We start from the raw sequence: 20,388 nt of genomic DNA on the forward strand, positions 1-20,388 counted from the left end.
TTTTAAACCAAGCTTCTTCCAACGAAGCAGGCATCAGTGCTCTCTACAGACATAAAAATAATGCCTCTTGGGCTCTTATGAAGCACCTCCTATGTCAGTTAAGTGGAGTATAGCCAGGATTGGCTCTTTGCTTTGGGCAAGAAGCAAGTCGGCACCAGGAAACACACAGGCACCACTTTGGCAATCTCTGGTCTAAAGGCATGTGATGTAGCTGCTTTCTGAAGCTAAACAGGGCAGTGTCTGATCAGTGCCTGGATGGGAGGTTTCCTGAGGACCTTCTTCCTGTACGCCACTTTGAGTTCCACAATGGAAGAAAGGCAGGAAATAAATAATCGCCTGTAATGATAAATAAAACAGGAGTCCTGTGGCAAAAGCTTGTGCTGGAATAAATATTGTTAGTCTGCAAAGTGCCACTGGATTCCTGTTTTAATTTGCTGCTGCATGCTAGTGTGGCTGCCAATATTACAACCTTACAACATTGTTTTTGATACAGTCCAAAAATCAAAATTAAAATTTGTGGGAAAAGGCTCTCAGAACAGAACACTCCCAAGTTTAAAAACACTGACTGCAGACCAAGCCTGTCTTTGGCGCCCTTAAATTTTTAAGAACTGTGTCAACATTGAGGGTGGTTGTTTTGTGTTTTGTTTATATTCTACATGTTACATGAGCAGACTTGTAATCTATAAACACATGCATGTATGCACACACACAAGAGAAAGAAAGTGCTGCAAAGGATACGACCTCACTGGCAAGTACAAAAAAGCCGCAAGGTCTTGCTCTTTCATTCAACAATTTGGCGCTTACATTTCTTTCAATAAAAGCAGAATCCAAAATTACATTGTTGAATTATGTTGATGAGGCCATTTGTGCTAATAAAAAGTTAATCCAAAAATATGTTGCTTCCCGCAAGGATGCGTCTCGCGCAGCGATGGCAGTTGCCCCTGATGGTTGAAAGAGACAGATTGGATTAATAAGCAATAGGATGTTGGGATAACGGATAAGATAATAAAACAAATCTAAATTCAATTTCGGGGAGAGGGAAAAAAGCCAACTATGACAGATTGGTGGCTCTTGATCAGGTACTTGGAGGATGATCAAAGAACCATTATAGGCTTGAATGTATTTAGGAGGATGCCAACTTCATGAAGTCTGGTCCGCACATGCAGCAGAACGGGGTGGTAAAAACTCGAGGCAATAGAATGGATTGCGTGAGTTAAGGCTGCAAGTGGAGGATACATTTTTTAAAACCCTGTTCAACTAAAACCAGTGAGCACACTGGGAAGGAAGATGCAATTCATCCAGCTTGCTTTGCAAGTTTTCTGCTTGCAAATACCTGAAGTTGTGTTCCGTGAGGCACCCTCAAAAAATATGAATGCAGTTTGAAGAGAGAAGTAGTTCCTTCTACTATCTCTGGTCATAAATCCAGCGATGCTGCTGCATTTCATAATGGGTGGGAGTTCAAAAAAAGAGAGGAGGAAGATGTGCTTGACATCCAGACGCCTCCTTTTCTTGCTCCTTGGGTACTCAAGAACACCCTTCACTGAGATGAACATCCCTTGTGATTCACCCAGTTAGATCAGCTGTCATTCCTCTGCTGAGTCATACTGGAAAATCCTCACTCACCTTACTCAGCGCTGTGCCCGCGCAGCCCAGTTGAGGGAAATGATGCTCTCGCATAGTTACAGATGGGTCCGTGCCAAGCTCTGCTGGCTTGGGGGTCACAGATGCAGCAGCAAAAGGTCTCTGCTCACTGGAATGTCAAGTGCCTGAGCATAGCCCTATTTGTGCTGGAGCTCTTGGGCTTAGAGGCTAGTCACTGAATTAATACTCTGCTGCAGCTTCACTATATTATGTAGAGGTAGAAGATTTCTTCAATAACGGGGACACAGCCCATTACCAAACTGGGTATTCTGACCCAGGATTCAGAGGGGCACAGATGGGGGCTGCTTTACATTTGAGCTCCTTGAATGGTCTTCGGAACAGAGCAACTCTGTGAGGTGGATGTTCAAAGATAGATGCAGTTTATTTATTGCTTGCATTTACATTCCTGCCTTTATTCCTCCATGGGATTCATAGACTTTCTTACAGGTTTTTATCCAGGCACTAGCAAGGTGGCGGGATCAAATCCCATGTGGTTTGGTGGGGATCTAGCTGCACAGACTAGAGCTCTTTTTTTGTGGACTTTTGTAAGAGTTAATCTGATGCAGCAGGAATGATTTACTGGACCCTATTTTCTCTCAAGGCTTTGGTTTTCTTTGTGGGATAAAAGGGAGAATGTCAGAATGTGGGCTGTACTTCCTTGATGGTAGAGGAGGCCTGTTTTCGCATATGCGTCAATTCCTTTACACTCAGTGATTGGCTATAGACTGTAAGAAGGGTATATTGTCGAAGGCTTTCATGGCCGGAATCACTGGGGTACTGTGTGGTTTCCGGGCTGTATGGCCGTGTTCTAGCAGCATTCTCTCCTGACGTTTCGCCTGCATCTATGGCTGGCATCTTCGGGGGGGGGGGGTCTTTATTGAAAACACCGGGTGAGATGAGATGTGTTGTGAAAATTCCATCTGTGTCATCAAATCTCTGATGGCCGCCATTCACAGAAGCAATGAATGAACATACATATGCGGGGTGCAAATATTGATGGGTGAGCCTTACACATTCAGATGGCTACTTGATTCAATCTTCAGAGGTTTATTTTTATTTACAATATCTGTATTCCGCCTCTCCAGATAAATTGTTCAAGGCAGCTCAGTGGACCCGAAGAAATAACACAGCAAAATTAAAATGTAAATGGTAACCCAGTGAAAGTAACCCAGCCAACAGTAAAAGAACCGTCTCTATCCAGCAGCTCATAATAACGAACAGTGTACCCATCATAAAACCACATAAAAGCAAGCAAACCATAAAACCAACAGCATAATGGTAATAAAACAGCATAGAAGTGAGCCAAGCCAATATAAAACAAGGTGGAGTACAGGCCATTAAAATCCATGCAAAATATTAAGGTAGTCAGCTAAAAGGTGGAATCAGATTCAGCTAAAAGCAAATAAAAATGGTTCCACTTCAACGATACCCTAGTACAGGGGTAGGGAACCTGCGGCTCTCCAATTGGCCATGCTGACAGAGGCTGATGGGAATTATAGTTCCTGAACATCTGGAGAGCCGCAGGTTCCCTACCCCTGCCCTAGTAGGTACCAAGCTGACATTGAAGAGAGTCACTTTTTAAAGATGGAGCGCTATCGATGAGAAAGACTCTCATCTTCTGTCTTCGGGGCAAGATAGCAGGGTTTGAGAAGAGGGCCTTAACTGGCAGGCTGGCTGGAGCAGGAGCAGACAATGGTAGTCTGGCCTCTGTGTTTTGTATTCAACTGAAGAGCCTCAACAGTGTTCAGAGCAGTCCACATAGATCTCACTGAGAGACTCTAACCTGGATGTGATCACAGCGTGGGTCTCTCTGGCCAAATTGGGTTTCTTGAGGAATAGCCGTAGCTGGTATAAAAGGCACTGCATGAGAGGAAGGAAATTTTAGCCTCTATCCATAGGTTAGCAAAAAAAAACAAACCCTCAATAATTCTCGCTCTGCTCCTGTGACCTTCCCTTGTAGTCTGATGCTATTTGCTTTGAAAAGCACTCTTTGTGTGTCTTGCAACTGATGTCTGGTCCTCCCGTTGCTTTCTGCTGCCTGCTTACAGAGCTGGAATAAGGTGTTGCTGGAGAGTCAGACCTGGGAAGTCCTCTCTTCAGATCTCACCTCTGTTTTGCACTCCCTTGGGTGACCTTGTGCAAACTTCTGTTCTCTCAGCCTTGAGTCTCTCATGTTAGCAGCCTAAGGTACAGGATTTCTTTAAGAATTCATATACATAAAGCACTCTGTACAATGAAAAGCACTGCATATATTTGCTAGTTATTAGCACACTGTAAGGTTTGGTTGATGAGTCTTTACTGTGTAACAAAACTGTAATGCAGGGTGTATGCTCCACAAGTGCTTTTTGTTTGGTTTGGTTTTGCAAGGCCACAGTTTCGTCATGAATGAAAGAATGTAGCTCCTACCTGGTAGGTTCTTAGAAAAGCTCCAAACAAGTTTCTAGATCTCACGATTAGTAAGAAATTCAAACATGTAAAAGTAACAGGGCTTGTAGTGGGAAGCGGGAAAAAATTACATCTTCCTGTGTTCCTTTCAATTCTTATTCTCCTACACTTGCCCACCCCTCCGGCTGTTGCAGGGGTCTGCAACCTGCGGGTCTCCAGATGTTCATGGACTACAAATTGGCCATGCTGGCAGGGGCTGATGGGAATTGTAGTCCATGAACATCTGGAGAGCCACAGGTTGCAGACCCCTGCTTTGTCTGCAGTTACATTTTGCAGTTGGGGTAGTGTCTTGAATATCGCCTAAGTGAAAGTGTTTTGAATAAACTGATCAGTTCTGTATGATCAAAGCTACTTTGCCCAGATGAACTAACTTGAGCACCTGCTTTTCTTCGAGGTGAACCTGCCGAAAGTGTTTTGTTTCCCTTGGCTGGTCCCGATGTTGTGCCGGAAAGCCCCATCCCAGGCTTCTATTCGACCTCTTGCGCTGGGAGGTTCACCTGGACTTCTGCAGGCTTTTCTCAGAGTGTGTGGTCTTGTTGCGTTGCCCTGGGCTGCCCTGGCTCTCCTGGGACGATTGCTGGCATTGGCACAAACACCTGGCGATGATCTCATTCTCTGTTTGCCTCTGACAGGCTCCCCGTGGCCCTTCTTTTCCTGCCAGTCACACTGCTTTCCCCTATGTCATCCTTTGCCACAGGGATGGGGGCAGTGTTTGCCAATGGCTTTTGTCCCCTGTGGCCAGCTGATCTATTCTGGGCCCAGACATGTCAGGCAGCAGGCGTCCTTTGTGTGCAGCTGATGACTTGTTCTGCGGTTGTTAGAGGTTGCATTTGTCGTTCTGCTGTAGAATCTGGTCTGTTTCAGAGATTCCCAGGTTTCACTGAAATAAAAAAAACGAGTTTCTAGTTCTTATTGTTCTGCGTAAACCCCAGACTTTATTCTTCCCTCTGCCTCTTGCCTGCAAATAACTTTTGCCCCTTTCACTATTCCACTGGATTCAGGACAGCATAGCTAACTAGACACAGGTGGAGTCAGTTTTAATCAATGTTTATGTGGTTTGTGTCCACAATCAAATTGCCTGATAATGGCGGCTCAGGGTAAACATGCAGAGGGTGGCTTTGCTGACTACGGAATGCTCAACCTCAGCCTGCATTCAGCACATGGGTTTGAGCTTTGGCCAATGATGCTTTGTGCCCTCAACCGCCGGCTTCTTACCCACTCATTTTAGGTGTCTCGGATGGTATCTTGGCCATACAAATTGGACGGGAGGAGGTTGATCATTGTGAAGGAACTGCTTTTTTGTATGTTGCAGGAACAGTCTGGATCTCTGCTTGGGGGAGGGGGTTGCTCTGTTTGCATCACCTGTCTGTAGAGATGGATGGATCCAAATGATTTTCTGGTGTCTCTGTGGGCAACTTTCTGTTGTCATTGCAGGCAGTTCTGATTGATTTTGGGGAACTTAAGACATGGTCTGGCCAATTAATGTGATTGTACCTAAACCGCCACTGACCAAGATGAAATTTAAGAATCTTCATGGAAGTTTATGTTTGCATGGAAATTGTGTAACTGACACTTGAGAAGGGATTTGTATTATCTAATGATTCACATGAACATTGGAGGCTCTGTTGACCCCTGCCACCTAAGATTTGGCAAGTAGTTGTACGAGATGGGATCTTTTCCATAGTGGCACCTTGGGTTTTTAATCCCTTCTCCAAGAGTCATCTGTTTGACTCAGTCACTACTTCCCTCTTCGCAATCAGTGAAGATTCCTTCTCCTGGAGGCGACTGGGCATCTTGGATGATTTCCCAACTCTTTCTCAGGGAGGCAGGAACTAAAACTTGCTACTTCCTGTGGAAGGCTTGGGCATCCATCTTGATCCCCAGTATTATCCCTGCCTTAGCAGGGAGAGCAGGTTCTAGAGCCAGAATCTTTTGCTACCTTTGATCCTAATAAAATTGTTGTATATCATTGACAGGCACTTTGGGGTTCTGGTGGACTTAAAAGTGGAATACAAATAAGTAACATGAATCAGAAGTCAAACTCTTTTGGGCATTGCAGTGTTACGTGAAGGTTGCATTGTTGAATCTCCCTTTATACTGAGTCAAACCATTGATCCATCTAGTTCAGTGCTGTCTTCTCTGACCAGCATCAACTGCCAAGGATCTTGAACCAGAGAAAAATCTTTCGGCGACACATTCTGCATCCCTTCAGCCAAAGATGCCAAGAATTAAACCTGGAATATTCTACAAGGAAAAGCATCTGCCCTATGAAACCTCCCCTTAATATGAACAACCCTGTTGATGGTTCTGTATTTTAATTATCAGCTTCCACTTAACCTTTCTCCCTGTAGTTCTTCTTATTGAGTCAACGGTGGTGGTAGATTAGCAAATTCTTGGGTTGTCCAGGATTATTTTGTGCAAGAGCTTTGCAGGTGTGGTAGCCTTGGGTTCCTTCCCTTCTTTTGGTTAGAGGGCAGGAGACGCCCCAAAATGCAGAGGGAGAGGTTCCAGAAAAGTATTATTTTAGTAGGTGGGGTGCAAGAGCGCTAGAGTAGCTTCTAGCCTCCCGCCAGTCTCGTGCACAAAGGGCAAGGGCTGCCTGTTGCCTCTTTCACTCCTCCTTGCTTTTGGGCATTGGGAGGGTGGAGCTGGGCACCCAGCCTGGTTCTGAATGGGTGCACATTGCTTTAATCCCTTTCCCTCCAGTGGTGCATGTCAGCACATTCTGCTGATTCACAGCAAAGCCACTGATTATAGGGCCGGGCTCTGTAATTGCCTTGCTTGGGTATTTAGCTGAATGAGATCAATCCCGCCAGCTCCGCTGCAGAGACCATTTTAAGAATCTGAAATGCCCGAGTTGGCAGAATGGGCTTGCTGAGTTTATGCCATGTGGGTCAGCTGTAGAAGGCATGGGGACATTTTTTTCATTAGAGGTCACGAGCAATCTGGCATTAGTCTTTGCATTAGTCAGTGACTTCACTGAAAATGCTTCTTCTGGTAAAGCAGAAAATTTGGGGAAAGTACTTTTAGGACTGGAGTTTTCAGGCTGTGTTCTGGGGAGCCCTGGGATTCTCTGGGGTCCCTTGATGAGACAGATGAGCCCCCTTGAGAGAAGGCTTGCCCTATGTTGAGCTCTCTGAAAACTTACAACCATAGGAGTCCATTGGGTGTATGTGTTGCCGTGTTCTCCATTCATCATGATTTTGCCAACAGACCTCTAACCTGCACCTCACGTGAAAATATGTGTCGCAGAGTTTTGTAGTGTGCCTTCCCTATCCCAATTTTCAGTTCAAACAAAGGAACTTCATTGCTGGAACAAATGAAAGGTCCTTCCTAGTCCTGCAGGGATCCCCCAGATGTGTTTGGAAAGGTTCCAAGAAGTTCATGAAGGCAACAGCCACCTCCTATTGTGTGTCATCAGCCCCCAGCATTCAGAGCCATGTTGCCCTTATACATGGAGGTTCTGTTTAACTGGCTGTTGGTAGCCAACCACATTTTATGCATTTTTTGAAAGCCATCTAAGCTTGTGGCTGTTGTCACATTCTGGATTACTAATTTCATAATACATATGTTACGCATAGGAAATGCTTCCATTTGAGTCTCTGCAGAACGCTTGGCAGCGATACGCGAGTAGTCTATGAAGGGACCACACAGAAGCAAGGGCTATAACCCTTGTGTGATATAAGAAGGGGCTTTGGTAACCTGAGGCAGGCTCTTCTCTTTGACATCTGCAGTACAGAGGTGATTATATCAACCCACCTTAAAACATTTTAAACACTGAAAAGTGGTATATAGCTGCGAAGTATAACAAGAAGTTGAGGGACCAGGAAGGAAAAGCTGGGTGAGTAGGCTGTAGGGCATTTTAACCTGGCCCAGCTCAAATCCTCTTCTCCAGGAAACTATAAACTTTGGAGCAGACTAATTTCCCATTTCCCTTCTTCACTGTCTCCCTTTTAACTTTCTCCCTTTTAACATTCTGAGGGCAAGGAGCATGCTCAGTCCTTATTGGGCCCCTTTAGGGGTTTCTTGAATATTTTTTTTATGTAGGAAGGATTATTTTTCTGCCTATCCAGTGAGCTCCCCACAACCACCACCACTCCCAATTTGCTGCCTTCCTCCTAAACACTCAAGCATGCAGTTTTCCATTGGAGAGAATATTAGGCGCACAAACCGTACAGAATGAGTGGATTCTAAACAAACCTATACTATGAATGTGTTGTTAAGTTGCTGCTGTACCATAGTACTATATATGATAAATACTATCGATTCGTAGATGCTGACACATTTTGTTCCTAGCTGTCTGCTCAATCAGGAATTAGATATGTTTTCTCGCCCTAAAAATTCAATTCTCTTGGATACCTCGAAATCTGTCCTAGTATATCTTGTCATATTTTATGAAACAGTGTTTGTAATTGAATTTGAGGCTGTGCTTGGTGTGAGGTGCAGGCAAGCGAAATGAAGACAGTCTTCGGTTTTGTTTGGACCCTTGGGCTGAAAGTACATATCTTTGCAGCCCAGTTCTCAATCGAGGGTGCAGATTGCAGAGAGGGGAGGCTCTTGTCCTCTCGCCCAAGGTTGTTTGAGAGCAAAGTTTTTAATTTCTAAAACAAGAAGTGCCATCATGGGACTCAACTGTTGTGTAGATTTCCTTGGGTAGTCTTTATGGACATCCTGATATTGACAAGACTCAAGCCTTCTTAGCTTCAGCAAGGTAACGGCATTATACAGCCTTCAGCCAGACCTGGGGCAGTACTATACAAGTACTAAGGCCATTGAAATCAGTGGACTCTGAAGGGTGAAACTCTGCTTAGGGCAGTGGTTCTCAACCTTCCTAATGCCGCGACCCTTTAATACAATTCCACATGTTGTGGTGACCCCCAATCCTAACATTTATCCATTTTACAAATGGAGAACACTGATGCAGAGAGTCTTCGGTGACCCCTTTGAAAGGGTTGTTCAACCCCCAAAGGGGTCGCGACCCACAGGTTGAGAACCACTGGCTTAGGGTGTTAGTGTATTTGAATGTAGTGCATGAAAAGTCAGATACCTTCTTGCTTAGCACCCACGGCTGCCCATGATATTTTGAGACCTGTGAAAAGACCTCTCAGTTTCTTTAATGTTTCTTAGTATCCAGGGAAGAGGGTGGGTGGTAAAGAGAAGGAATGTCCAGATCTGGGCCTTGGCACAAGGTGTCTTTTAAAAAAACATTCTCTCCCAACCTCAGTTGTGCCTCAGTTATACAATTTCTCTGCCTCAGTTGTTTTCTGTGCCTCATTTTCCCAGTGAAGGAAGTAACAGTTGGGCAAGGAGGATATCGTAATCAGGAAAACAGCACAGGGGGGAAGGAGTTAAATGTCTGGCCATAGCACTGAGCTTGCAGAGAAGTTCTGCTCCTAGTTTCTCCCAAGCAGGTTTACCCTGGGACTCTTGAAGGCCTCCTGTGTGCCATTGGATGCCTCTTCCTAGAGAGTCAGGGAGGCTTCCTTCCCTTAAGTGAAACCCTTCCTCCTCCTCCTCCTTCTGGTCCTGGTGAGGGAGAAGAGCTGATTGAAACCAGACTTTTCTGTGCTTTTGATCAGCCAGTTAAATTTGTGGCAGCTTCTGCACAGCTCCAAGGCCTAATTTGTCCCAGATGCTGACCCTGGCAGGGTCTTTGGGTGCTGGGCAACTTGCAGATTCTGGAGCGGGAGCTCAGGAAGCCCTGAGCCCTTCAAACTTGCAGGGAAACATTTAAGGGGCTAGACCAGGGAAGAGGTAGCAGCTGCTGCTGGGGAAGGTGGACGACTTCTGGGATGGAGCCTCTGATTTGGAACTGGTTAATGGATGTGTGCAGTGCCCTTTCTGCATAGTAAACTCTGCTGGACAGTTGCATTTTTAGGCAACCTAGGCTTTAGAGGAGGGGAAAAAAACCCTTCTAACTAAACACAGTTCAGGGCAGGGGAACGTATGCTTGAATTGCCCCTCTAGTCCTTCATAATAAGCCTTCATTCCTCTTTTCTCTTGGTGCTTTTTAAAGAAACCTTTTCAAGGTGCAAAGGCTTCACGGCTCTCCCCCAGGTCTCTAGAAGCAAAAGATTTGAAGCAGGGAGGATCCTTTTGAACTGTCATGGTTTCAGAGTGTGTCTCTCAGAGTGTGTTTTCAAGGCACATGATTCAGCCACCTCACTGAAGCTGAGCATGTCTGTTTCTGGGCAGCACATGAATAAGGAACCGTCTTGGAGTATCGCATATGACATCATTGTTAGGAAGAACATTGTTATCCTTTGCTCTCGCCAAGGAGTTCTGGATAGGACACACTGTTTTCTCTTCCTCCGTTTCATCCGCACAACCACTTTGTGAGGTAGGTCCTGTTGAGTGGCTTGCCCTGAGATCATGCTCTGAGCTTCGGGCCAGAGGGGAGTTGAATGTGTGTCTCCCAGATGCTAGTCTAACTTCTGTACTGCACTAGCTGCCAGTCGCCTTGAATTCTATGATAGAAGGGGAGGCAGGACATAAATGAAAATTACATGTGTTTCTAATGCACATGTCCGTAAATGCATGCAGCGGAATGGGTGCTGCCGTTCCCTGCCTTACGTTCCTCGCCCAGTAATCACCTAAGTAGCAAACATTGCTGAATGTGCTGGAGCTGCCGTTGTTCTATAATAAGTACAACCAGATCCATTTGGAGATTAAACTGTCGATTAAGCGTTTGTTAAGAAAAAGGAAACGGTTGCGGTCAGTTTACTAACCCATCCTGCTGCAGAAGCCAGAGCAGAACTGCAGGGCAAATGAGTCCAGAAGGCCGATAAGAGACAGCAGCATGTGATCATGAAAGGGGGGCAGGGCAGTGACAGTTAATGCGAGAATGGGCTGTTGGAAGTACATTGATACCTCCCTGCTTGACTGGGGAATGTGGAATGGAGTGAGAGAATTTGCCTAGGGCCGTGGTGGTGAAGCTGTGGCACTCCAGATGTTCATGGACTACAATTCCCATCAGCCCCTGCCAGCATGGCCAATTGGCTGATGGGAATTGTAGTCCAAGAGCACGTGGAGTGCCATAGGTTTGCCACCACTGGCCTAGGGAGACCAGGGCATCCACATCTTTGAGGGTTTCCAGAAAAGGTTTGGTGTGTATCTTGTCAAAAGGATGGAAGTAGGGTTGCCAGCTCCAGCTTGGGAAATTCCAGGAGATTTAGGGGCAGAGTTTGGGGAGAGAAGGGATCTCAGTGGGGATGTTGTGACCCGCCCAGAGCCCTTTGTGGAAAGGGCGGGATATAAATCCAACATAAATAAATAAAATAAAACAAGAGTCTGCCCTCTGAAGCTGCCATTTTCTCCAATGAAACTGATCTCCTTAGTCTGAAGATCAGCTTTAATTCCAGGAGGACTGCAGGCCCCATTTTGAAGTTGGCAGTTGAGTGGCAGTTGAAAGCAAAGGATTCTAGCGGGGTGACTTAGTCAACCAGGGATGGCAGCTGGAAGCAAAGCCGATCAGATAGATGTGTCAGGGATACTTTGGGCATAGAGCTCATGTCTTAGAGTCGGAAACAGGGATTCAGATCTTCTCCTTCTTATGCAGACTTGGGGTCATTTGCTGCTAGCTCAAAAGCAAAGCGTCAAATTCGTTTACTGCTTTTTATCTGACTGACCTCCCTCCCTTTGCTGTTAGCTCAATGCACAGCACAGAGCCACAGTGCCATAGCTTCTAGCTAGAGGAGATAATCACACATCTAAACGTGTGGAGGATCGGGACCAGCTTGGATCAGGGCCGGTCAGAGAGGGAAGGGGAAAAACCCTCTACCGCTTGTGGTTTCACTTATTAAAATCCGCCCCAGCTGTTAGCCCTTTAACGGGAGAAAAAGGATATGCAACTGTTTTCTTTGTTTAGGAGGCTGTAACATCATAGGGAGCCTAATTTCATTTAGAGAAACTGGGCCAGAGCCAAGAGAGTTAAATGCTGCTTTCATCCCTGGATGGTCTTGATCCAAATCAAGACTTTACAGGCATGGGTTCATAGTTCCTACCTGAGGACTATCCCTCTACATACCCAGGCTTGAACCCAGCAACAGAACTCCCTTGCCAATCATTCTCTTCTCTGTGCAGATTGGTTATCCCTGTGCAAAAATTCTGGCCTCTGTTATGATGAAAATGTCCTTGTGCTCTCCCCACTTTTCATTGTGAGAGGTGTGTGTGTTTACAAGGTCCAATTTCAACTCTTTTCTGTGAATTTTGGGGTTCAGAGTGGTGTAGTGCTTAAGAAGAAGAAGAGGAGGAGTTTGGATTTATGTACCACCTTTCTCTCCTGTAAGGAGACTCAAGGTGGCTTACAAGCTCCTTTCCCTTCCTCTCCCCACAACAGACACCATGTGAGGTAGATGGGGCTGAGAGAGTTCTGAAGAGCTGTAACTAGCTCAGGGTCACCCAGCAGGAATGTAGGAGTGTGGAAACAAATCCGGTTCACCAGATAAGCCTCTGCCACTTAGGTGGAGGAGTGGGGAGTCAAACCTGATTCTCCAGATTAGAATCCACCTGCTCTTAACCACTACGCCACGCTGCGAATTCTAATCTGGAGAACCAGGTTTGATTTCCCACTCCACTTGAAGACTGCTGGGTGACCTTGGGTCAGTCACAGTTCTCTCAGAACTCTCTCAGCCCCACCTACCTCACAAGGTGCCTGTTGCGGGAAGGGAAGGTGATTTGCGAGATTGAGAAAAGTGGGGTATAAAAACCTACTGTCCTTCATAAATGCCAAACTTCAGCTTTCTGGATTGCTTGAAAAAAAATCTTGTACATTCCAGACTATGCGTTGAGTCCCTGTTTTTATGTGAAGAAATTTCCAAAAATCTCCCTTTCAAACATGGCTGTTAATTGACTTGCCTGGACTATGTGAGGACTAAATTTCATCTTCCCAGTGAAAATGGTTCAGCTGCTTTGGGTGCACTTGAATTCCTGGCTTTGGGAGAGATTTGTACAAGTGTGCCGTGGTTAGATTTTTCTTTCCTGGTCGCTGTGATGATTGTGCTATCCACGTATCAAATTTTAACTTTCTCAGTGGCCTTTACAAGGTCAGGGGTTTAAGCGTGGGAGATCCTCGTCTAGACAAATTTGAGACATTTCAGTGAATATCACTGTGGGCTTTGGAAGTTCTTGACTTCTTGCTTGTTCCTGTATTGTGATCCTGCCATTTTAAAAGGAACAAATCCTGCTGTTTCGTTTACTGCATTATGATTGAGCTTGCTTTGTTTTTCATTGCTGTGGGAGTGCCTTTGCCTAGAGGTGTCCTGGAAATTCCTAAACCATTTTTAGATGCAGTACAAACATCTCATTTTCAGACTCCTCTGGTTGCTGGAATATCTTGAACAGCGTGCAGCATAATGTTTGAGTTCTTCCTTATGTGGAAGTTTCCTACAGGTCCAGATTTCCCAAGTGAGTGAGCTGTTGGGAATGTTTGGTAAACCATATGAAACTGTGAGCAGATCGAATCTGTGCAGCAGTATATACTGTAGATCAGGGGTGTCCAGCTCTGTCGCTTCAAATGTTCATGGACTACAATTCCCATCAGCCCCTGCTGGCATGGCCAATTGCTGTTGATGCTTGGGGCAGAAAAGGAAGCTGCTACCTTTTGTCTTCCTCACTTTGCCTGTCCAGTGGCATTTATCAGAAGCCCAGGTGGTCTTTGCAGCAGTTGGCTGGGTTTTTCTCTCCCCCTCCTCCCCAACAAGCATCTAGCACAGGGGTAGGGAACCTGCGGCTTGAGAGCCGCATGCGGCTCTTCTGCCCTTGCGCTGCGGCTCCACGAGCTGAGCCGCTGGCCCCATCCTTGCCCGCCCTGAAGGCAGCAGGGCGGGCACACCAACTGCCCACGGCTGGCTGGGCCGCGCCGCGGGCTTCCCCTCTCGCCTGCCCCTTTGGAGCGGGGCGGGCGCTTTCCTGGCGGCCAGCGAGGCCGAGCCGCTGGCTCCATCCTTGCCTTCCCTGCAGGCAGCAGGGCAGATGCATCCATGCGCTTCTCAGAATGAGCGGAGTAAAAGGTAAAAAAACCCAATATATACAGTGTTATCTTTATTTTTAATGTCAAAAATTATTTGCGGCTCCAAGTATTTTCTTTTCCCATGGAAAATAGGTCCAAATGGCTCTTTGAGTGTTAAAGGTTCCCTACCCCTGATCTAGCAGGATGCCCCTCTCTCACTCCGGCCCAGCTTGAGTGCAGCCATTTCCTATGCGTTATCAAGTTCCCCGGGGGATTTGCTGTCCGCCACACAGAGGCGCGTCTCTTCCACGAACAAAGCAGTGCACTCAAGGCTTGAGCCGGCCGGGAAAGGGGTCCTCTGTTGCACAGGCTGGGTGCCCCATCTCCAGTTACCACTCTGAATATCCCAAACAATGGCCTTTTGATCAGGGCTGGCAGACAGCGGGGCTGTGCAAGCCTCTATATATGATGTTTCCCAAAGTGTTTAGCTGCTTCAGGAGGGGCATATTACTGGAGGGGGAGGAAGGCTAATATGTCGCACGGCACAGCTACAAGTTGTTACTGGAAAAGGAAACTCCTTTGTCCCACCATTTCTTCCTGGCAAAAGATAGGGGCGAAGCCCAGCTTGCCTATGACCAGCATGGTGTATGACCTGACTCAGTATCCTCCACAGCTTGCCTTTCCTGCTTGATTCTTGTTGTTCAGGCATAACAGCTGACTCACTGATTCAGGCCACAGATCCACCTGTGGTCTAGCATCCCGGTTCCAATGGTGGCCGACAGATGCTTCCCTGAAGCTCAGAAGACAACAGCCTTCTTTGCTGACACTGCCAAGGTTTAGAGCAGTGGTTCTCAACCTTCCTAATGCCGCGGCCCTTTCATACAGTACCTCATGTTGTGGTGACCCCCAACCCTAACATTTATCCATTTTACAGATGGAGAACACTGATGCAGAGTGTCTCATGTGACCCCTGTGAAAGGGTCGTTCGACCCCCAAAGGGGTCACGACTCATAGGTTGAGAACCGCTGGTTTTGAGGAACACTGCCTTTCAGCATGGAGGCTCCATGTAGCTGGTCAAGCAGACCTAAATTAAATCTCCAGGCATTTGGCTTTAAAGCCATGAAAGCCAGCAGTTATCGCCATTCATGGCTTTTGGCTTGTGATGTCCCTTTCCTACTACTTTCAGTTCTCTCCATCACAAGGATCTTTCTTCCAGCTCAAGTTACCTCTCTCAGGGATGAGCACATTTTTTTGCAGGAGCTTTGAGATGGTACTCGGCCCTTTCTCCTTAATCAGTGTTGTGTACTACACTGATTAAGGAGAAAGGGCCGAGTACCTAAAGGGAATGCCTGTTCTTCCACTTTCTCCCCCACCGTGCCCAATCTTCCTTTCTCTCTGCTCCCTTTATTGTCATGCGGTGTTGAGCTCCAGATGATATTATGCAGCCTTTTGGGTAGCTGCTTCAGTGAAAACCGCTGTTTCTCCCCCACCCTGGCTTCCCTGCTTCCAGTGGCTTGTGTGGATTCTAAGTTGCTAATTACTGAACAGAGAAGGGGAAAGCAGCTGGTTGGATTAACATTCCCTGTGCCAGCATAGCAAAGAGACATCCTCCTGGAAATCACAATGCAGGCATCCGAAAGGGCTTACCCTTCACAATCAGAGAGGGGCTAGTTGTTTGCAGCGTGCTATTGTCCTGCAAACTTTTCCCAGCATCCTCTCTTCCTGCTCTTCCTGTCCCCCAAGGGTTAAAGCCCGGATCTTCCTGCATCTGGACAGTGTCATGCTGTGAGACCTTAATCTCTCTAATATGTGCCTGCGCTTTCTGCCTCTGCTGACTTAAAGGCTTTTGACCCGGTAGCTGCTCGAAAGCAAGAAGGGTTAATCGATGCTCCCGGGGACCCGTCATGCATTTCGACAGAGCCCAAAGAGAGGCAGAAGATTCTTCCCCCTGGTCAAACAATGCTGCCACATCCAATGGCATTAGACACTCAGATCTGAAATCTGACAAACATTGGTGGCAAATGCTCATGGCCCATCGATGGCTTGAATCAGCATGGCTTCAAACCGAGTTCATGAAGCTGATTTGCAGACCCTAGTTGGTGGTGACCTCAGTGTGCTTGTCGTGCTAAACCACGATTGTCGCAGGGAAAGAGAAAAGAGTAGGAAGAGAGCTCTAGTAAGGGTAGGAGGGTTGAGTGACATTCCTGAGACTGGTTCTTGATGTTCGAATTCTGATTTGCAGGGAGGTGTGGAGCCCCCAAGTTGTCTAATATTGATTTTTATGGTTCCATGCTTCCTTTAGATGTAGAGAAAGACAGTCCATCCTTTTGGCTATTGCAGTTCATTGTTTTCCAGTTTCCTACGTCCAACATGTCCTACTTGATCTTTCTCTTTCTTTAAAACCAGAAAGCTTTTAGTTCTTTCACAAAGGGAAGCCGAGTTGCATTTGATATAGTTGTTTGACAAGAGCCCTTTCAGGGTTCTGTAAATCTCTGGTCTTTTGTTTTCTGGATAGCAAAAAGAATTCTCTTTCTACCCTTCTTAGTTTACTTCTGTTTTCAATCTCCTCTTCCCCTCCTTTTCAGGAGGTTCAAGTGCAGAATTTCTTGTAAAATCTTGAAATCAGAAACTCTGAAGAGCACTGTTTACTCTGGGTTGTGAAGCCCTGGCTCAAAAAGCAGTTGGTTTGAATGCAGTTGTGCAAAATAAAAGCAGTTCAGTTCCAAACAGAAATTGGAGACACTGTCAGGATTTGTCAACCTGGGGACATTTTTTAAAAAAATGTATTAATTTTCAACTCTGTTTCAGTTTTCTGGAGAATTGCAGCAAAGTGACTGGGCTTTTGTTTTGCCTTTTTAAAAAAGGCATAGAGAGACATGTATGCCATCAAAACACTGATAGCTTCAATGGCAATTGTGTGTGGCTGGCTCTATCAATAGAACTGCATTTTCCTTCTGCATGCAGTGGAAGGCAGCTGATGGAGAGACGTTCTGTTCAGGGATTGCTGCTATCTGAAAAGCAATTTCTGGGGAGATGAACTGGATTGCTGGAGTATGTGAACTTTGGAGGGGGAAATGCAGAGAGAAAAGTGTGTGTGTACTTGTGAAAGAGAGATAAAGGAATATTCCATTTTTCAAAGTGGTGTGGCCAGTCAGAGGAGGGATCCATGATGGTCGTGGGAGTGAGACCACCACACAGTAAAACCATGTAATACCTCATCAACCCCCCCCCCCCAGCTATGGTTATGTTTTTGGCGATACTCTTATCTGAGCTATGAATGTCCTACATGGGTTCTCTGTGCAAACCACCTTCTCTGGACAAGCCCCAGGTCTATATGACATCATGTGGGGGTAAAGAGAGAATTATAAAGAGGATTATTTTCCTCACTCAGTCCTTTGAATACTGTCTACTTTTGTCTTGCAGCACTGAAGGAAGTGACAAAGCATTTTTCCAAGGCCGGGGTGTTTGACTATACCACACTGACGTTGGATCACACCAAAGGGCTTCTCTACGTTGGAGCTCGAGAAGCCATTTTTGCCCTAAGCACCAGTACTGTGGAACTCAAGGAAGCGGTGAGTGTGTGCGCGCCTGTGTTTTGTCAGGCCTTGGGCTTGCAGATGAAGAAGTTTTGTCAAGGTCTTGCTCAGCTTCCATGCTCTTTACCAAGAATATCGAAAGAGCGTTGCTGGAGGTTGTTCTGGTTTGGGGGTCAAAAGCTGACATTTGTGTATGAAAGAAAAATACATAAAACGACACAATAAGTTTAAATTACACTGCTGGTACATAGCCCCTATCAGACATTACGTGATATTACACAAATTTAAAAAGTTTGTCATTGATAATATTTATTTATTTAATGGGCCTGGGGCTTTATGTTGGATCGAGGATTCCATGAAGGGGTTGATGGTCTAAAAAGCTTCAAGGCCCCTGATCTAGTCCAACATCCCATCACACAGTGGCCATCCAGTTCCTCTGGAAGTCTAACCAGCAGCATATAGAGCCTGAGGCTTTCTCTTGATGTTGCCTCCTAGCGTTGGGATTCATAGGTTGAATGCCTCTGAACTTTAGTCACCATGGCTACTAGCCACTGTCTATGCCTGTAGCCATCACTACATCCTCTGACATTGAATTTCACATTTTAATCGCTGTGTATAAAGAAGTTCTTCCTTTTGTCTGTTCTGAACCAGCTTCATTGGATGCCCTTGAGTTGTCATATTTTGGGAGAGGGAGGAAATGTTCTCTTTGACAACTCTCTCTGTCCTGTGCGTAATTTGATAAATCTCTTTCATGTCGCCTCTTACTCATCTTCTTCCTAAACTGAAAAGTCCCAGATTCTTTAACCTTTCCTCATAGGGAAGGTGCTCCAAACATATCATTATCCTGATTGCTCTCTTCTGAACTTTTTTCCAGCTCTGCAATGTCCTTTTTCAGGTACAGTCACCATAACTGTGCAAAGTATTCTCAATACAAGGGCACTGTAACATCTGCCGTTTTATTTTCAGTCCCTTTCCTAATAACCCCTAGCATAGAGCTTCCCATTTTTACCATTGCAGCACACTCGGTTGACATTTGTATTGAACAATCCACTACGACCCCAAGATATTTTCAATCTCCGCAAGTTCAGACTCTATTAGCCTGTGCCTGAACTTGGGTTTTTTGTCGTCTCAATTTGGGGAAAAGCCATTTGGACTGTTGCATTTCAGGTGGTGAAATAACTGGAGTAGTCTGCAGAGATGAAGTCTCCTTATGACAGAGGCAGGCGGGTGTTGTGTGTGTGTCGGGTGTGTGTGTGTGTGTGGGGGGGGGGTGTTGATAAGGTATATTTTGACTTTTCACTTAGGCCTAAGTGAATATTGCATTTTCAGAATTGTTTGCAACTGTTTTTATAGCATTGTCCCGTTAAAGCTGTGAGGTAAGCCATGTATCATAATGCAGGGCAACAGTTTATATATGTAATTAATTGTTTCTGGCAGATCTTCTGGGAGGCTCCATCAGAGAAGAAAGCGGAGTGCATCCAGAAGGGCAAAAGTAACCAGGTAAACCAAGTCGCTGTGGAGGTCCCTGCCTTCCCTTGCACTTCATCCTTGACCACGGAAAACAGTTACTCTGTGTAAAAGTCAGAGTTTGCCATTTTGTTATGCTTGACAGTGAGTGACCAAGGCCTAGTTCTCAGAGGAGCCTGCACCTGGGCTGCGTCATTTCAGACTAAAGGGTTTTAACTCAGTCTTCTGCTTGAGATGTGCAGGAAACCCATTTATTTTTCCTTTTGTCTGAAAGTCACTTCAAATCATGTGGTGTTGTGGTTAAAGAGCAGGTGGATTCTAATCTGGAGAACTGGGTTTGAGTCCCTACTCCACCTGAATGGCAGAGACTTATCTGGTGAACTAGATATGTTTCCACATTCCTGCTAGGTAACCTTGGGCTAGTCACAATTCTTCTGAACTCTCTCAGCCCCAGCTGCCTCACAAGGTGTCTGTTGTGGGGAGAGGAAGGGAAAGGAGCTTGTAAACCACCTTGAATCTTCTTACAGGAGAGAAAGGGGGGATATAAATCCAAACTCCTCTTTTTCTATAACAGTAGCACAGCTCAAGTATTTTTCTTTTTTTAAAAAAAAATGCCTTGGGCAAGAATTAAGCTCAAGAAACAGAACCCTGGACAGGGTTATGCTATGCAGACTGTCTCAGTTCTCAATGGTTTGGTCATGAAAGTGAGCTGAGCCAAATTAATCCCCCCCCCCCCAATAAAAAAATCAAATTCTTGCCATTAATTTCTGTGTACTGCTATGATGAGTGGGTGTGGTAAAATCAGCCTGCCATTCCTGACAATGGTCACAGTGAACCTTCCACCAGAACATACAGACATGTACCGTATTCTCCAGGGGTTCTTTGCAGTCGGCCACAAGTACAAATCCCATTCATTATAACAATAAATATGTTGATTATAACATTAATAACAATTAGCACTTTTTATGTTCGCTCATTAGCTGAGTAAACCGTACACTGGCCTTCTACAATATGGGCCAATATCATAAATTCCCATATTGGGGAGAAGGGAAGGGAAGTTAATGATTATTTTCCTGAGGCCACTTTGTGATCTCCTGGTAGGTCAGGATCTGGGATTTCCTGACTTGCAGCCTACCCCGCCTAGCTCAGTAGTATTTCAGTCTAGCTGTGCACTGAATGATGTCTTGCAATGCAAGAGGCAGGTGCCTGCCTGAGATGGCTCTCCCTTCCTTCCCGCTCTCCCTCCTCCGCGCCTTCTGGTGCACAGCCCAGTTCTGCCTTGAGGGCCTCGCTTAAATCTACCATGTTCCTTTCCTCTTCCCATGAGCAAGCACCCCCGCCCCCCTTTGC

At 45.8% G+C, this 20,388-nt stretch overlaps 1 protein-coding gene across 2 annotated transcripts in view; it reads left to right on the forward strand.

The window, feature by feature from the left end:
- Positions 1–20,388, forward strand: part of SEMA4C (semaphorin 4C) — a 63,099-nt gene that overhangs the window by 25,849 nt on the left and 16,862 nt on the right. For both annotated transcript variants that reach the window (XM_048513065.1, XM_048513066.1), the window contains exons 3-4: positions 17,459–17,607; positions 19,009–19,071. In XM_048513065.1, coding sequence (XP_048369022.1) covers positions 17,459–17,607; positions 19,009–19,071 — 212 coding nt within the window. The remainder of the gene's footprint in view (positions 1–17,458; positions 17,608–19,008; positions 19,072–20,388) is intronic.

Source organism: Sphaerodactylus townsendi, linkage group LG12 (assembly GCF_021028975.2).
Source record: "Sphaerodactylus townsendi isolate TG3544 linkage group LG12, MPM_Stown_v2.3, whole genome shotgun sequence".
NCBI classification, from domain to species: domain Eukaryota; kingdom Metazoa; phylum Chordata; class Lepidosauria; order Squamata; family Sphaerodactylidae; genus Sphaerodactylus; species Sphaerodactylus townsendi.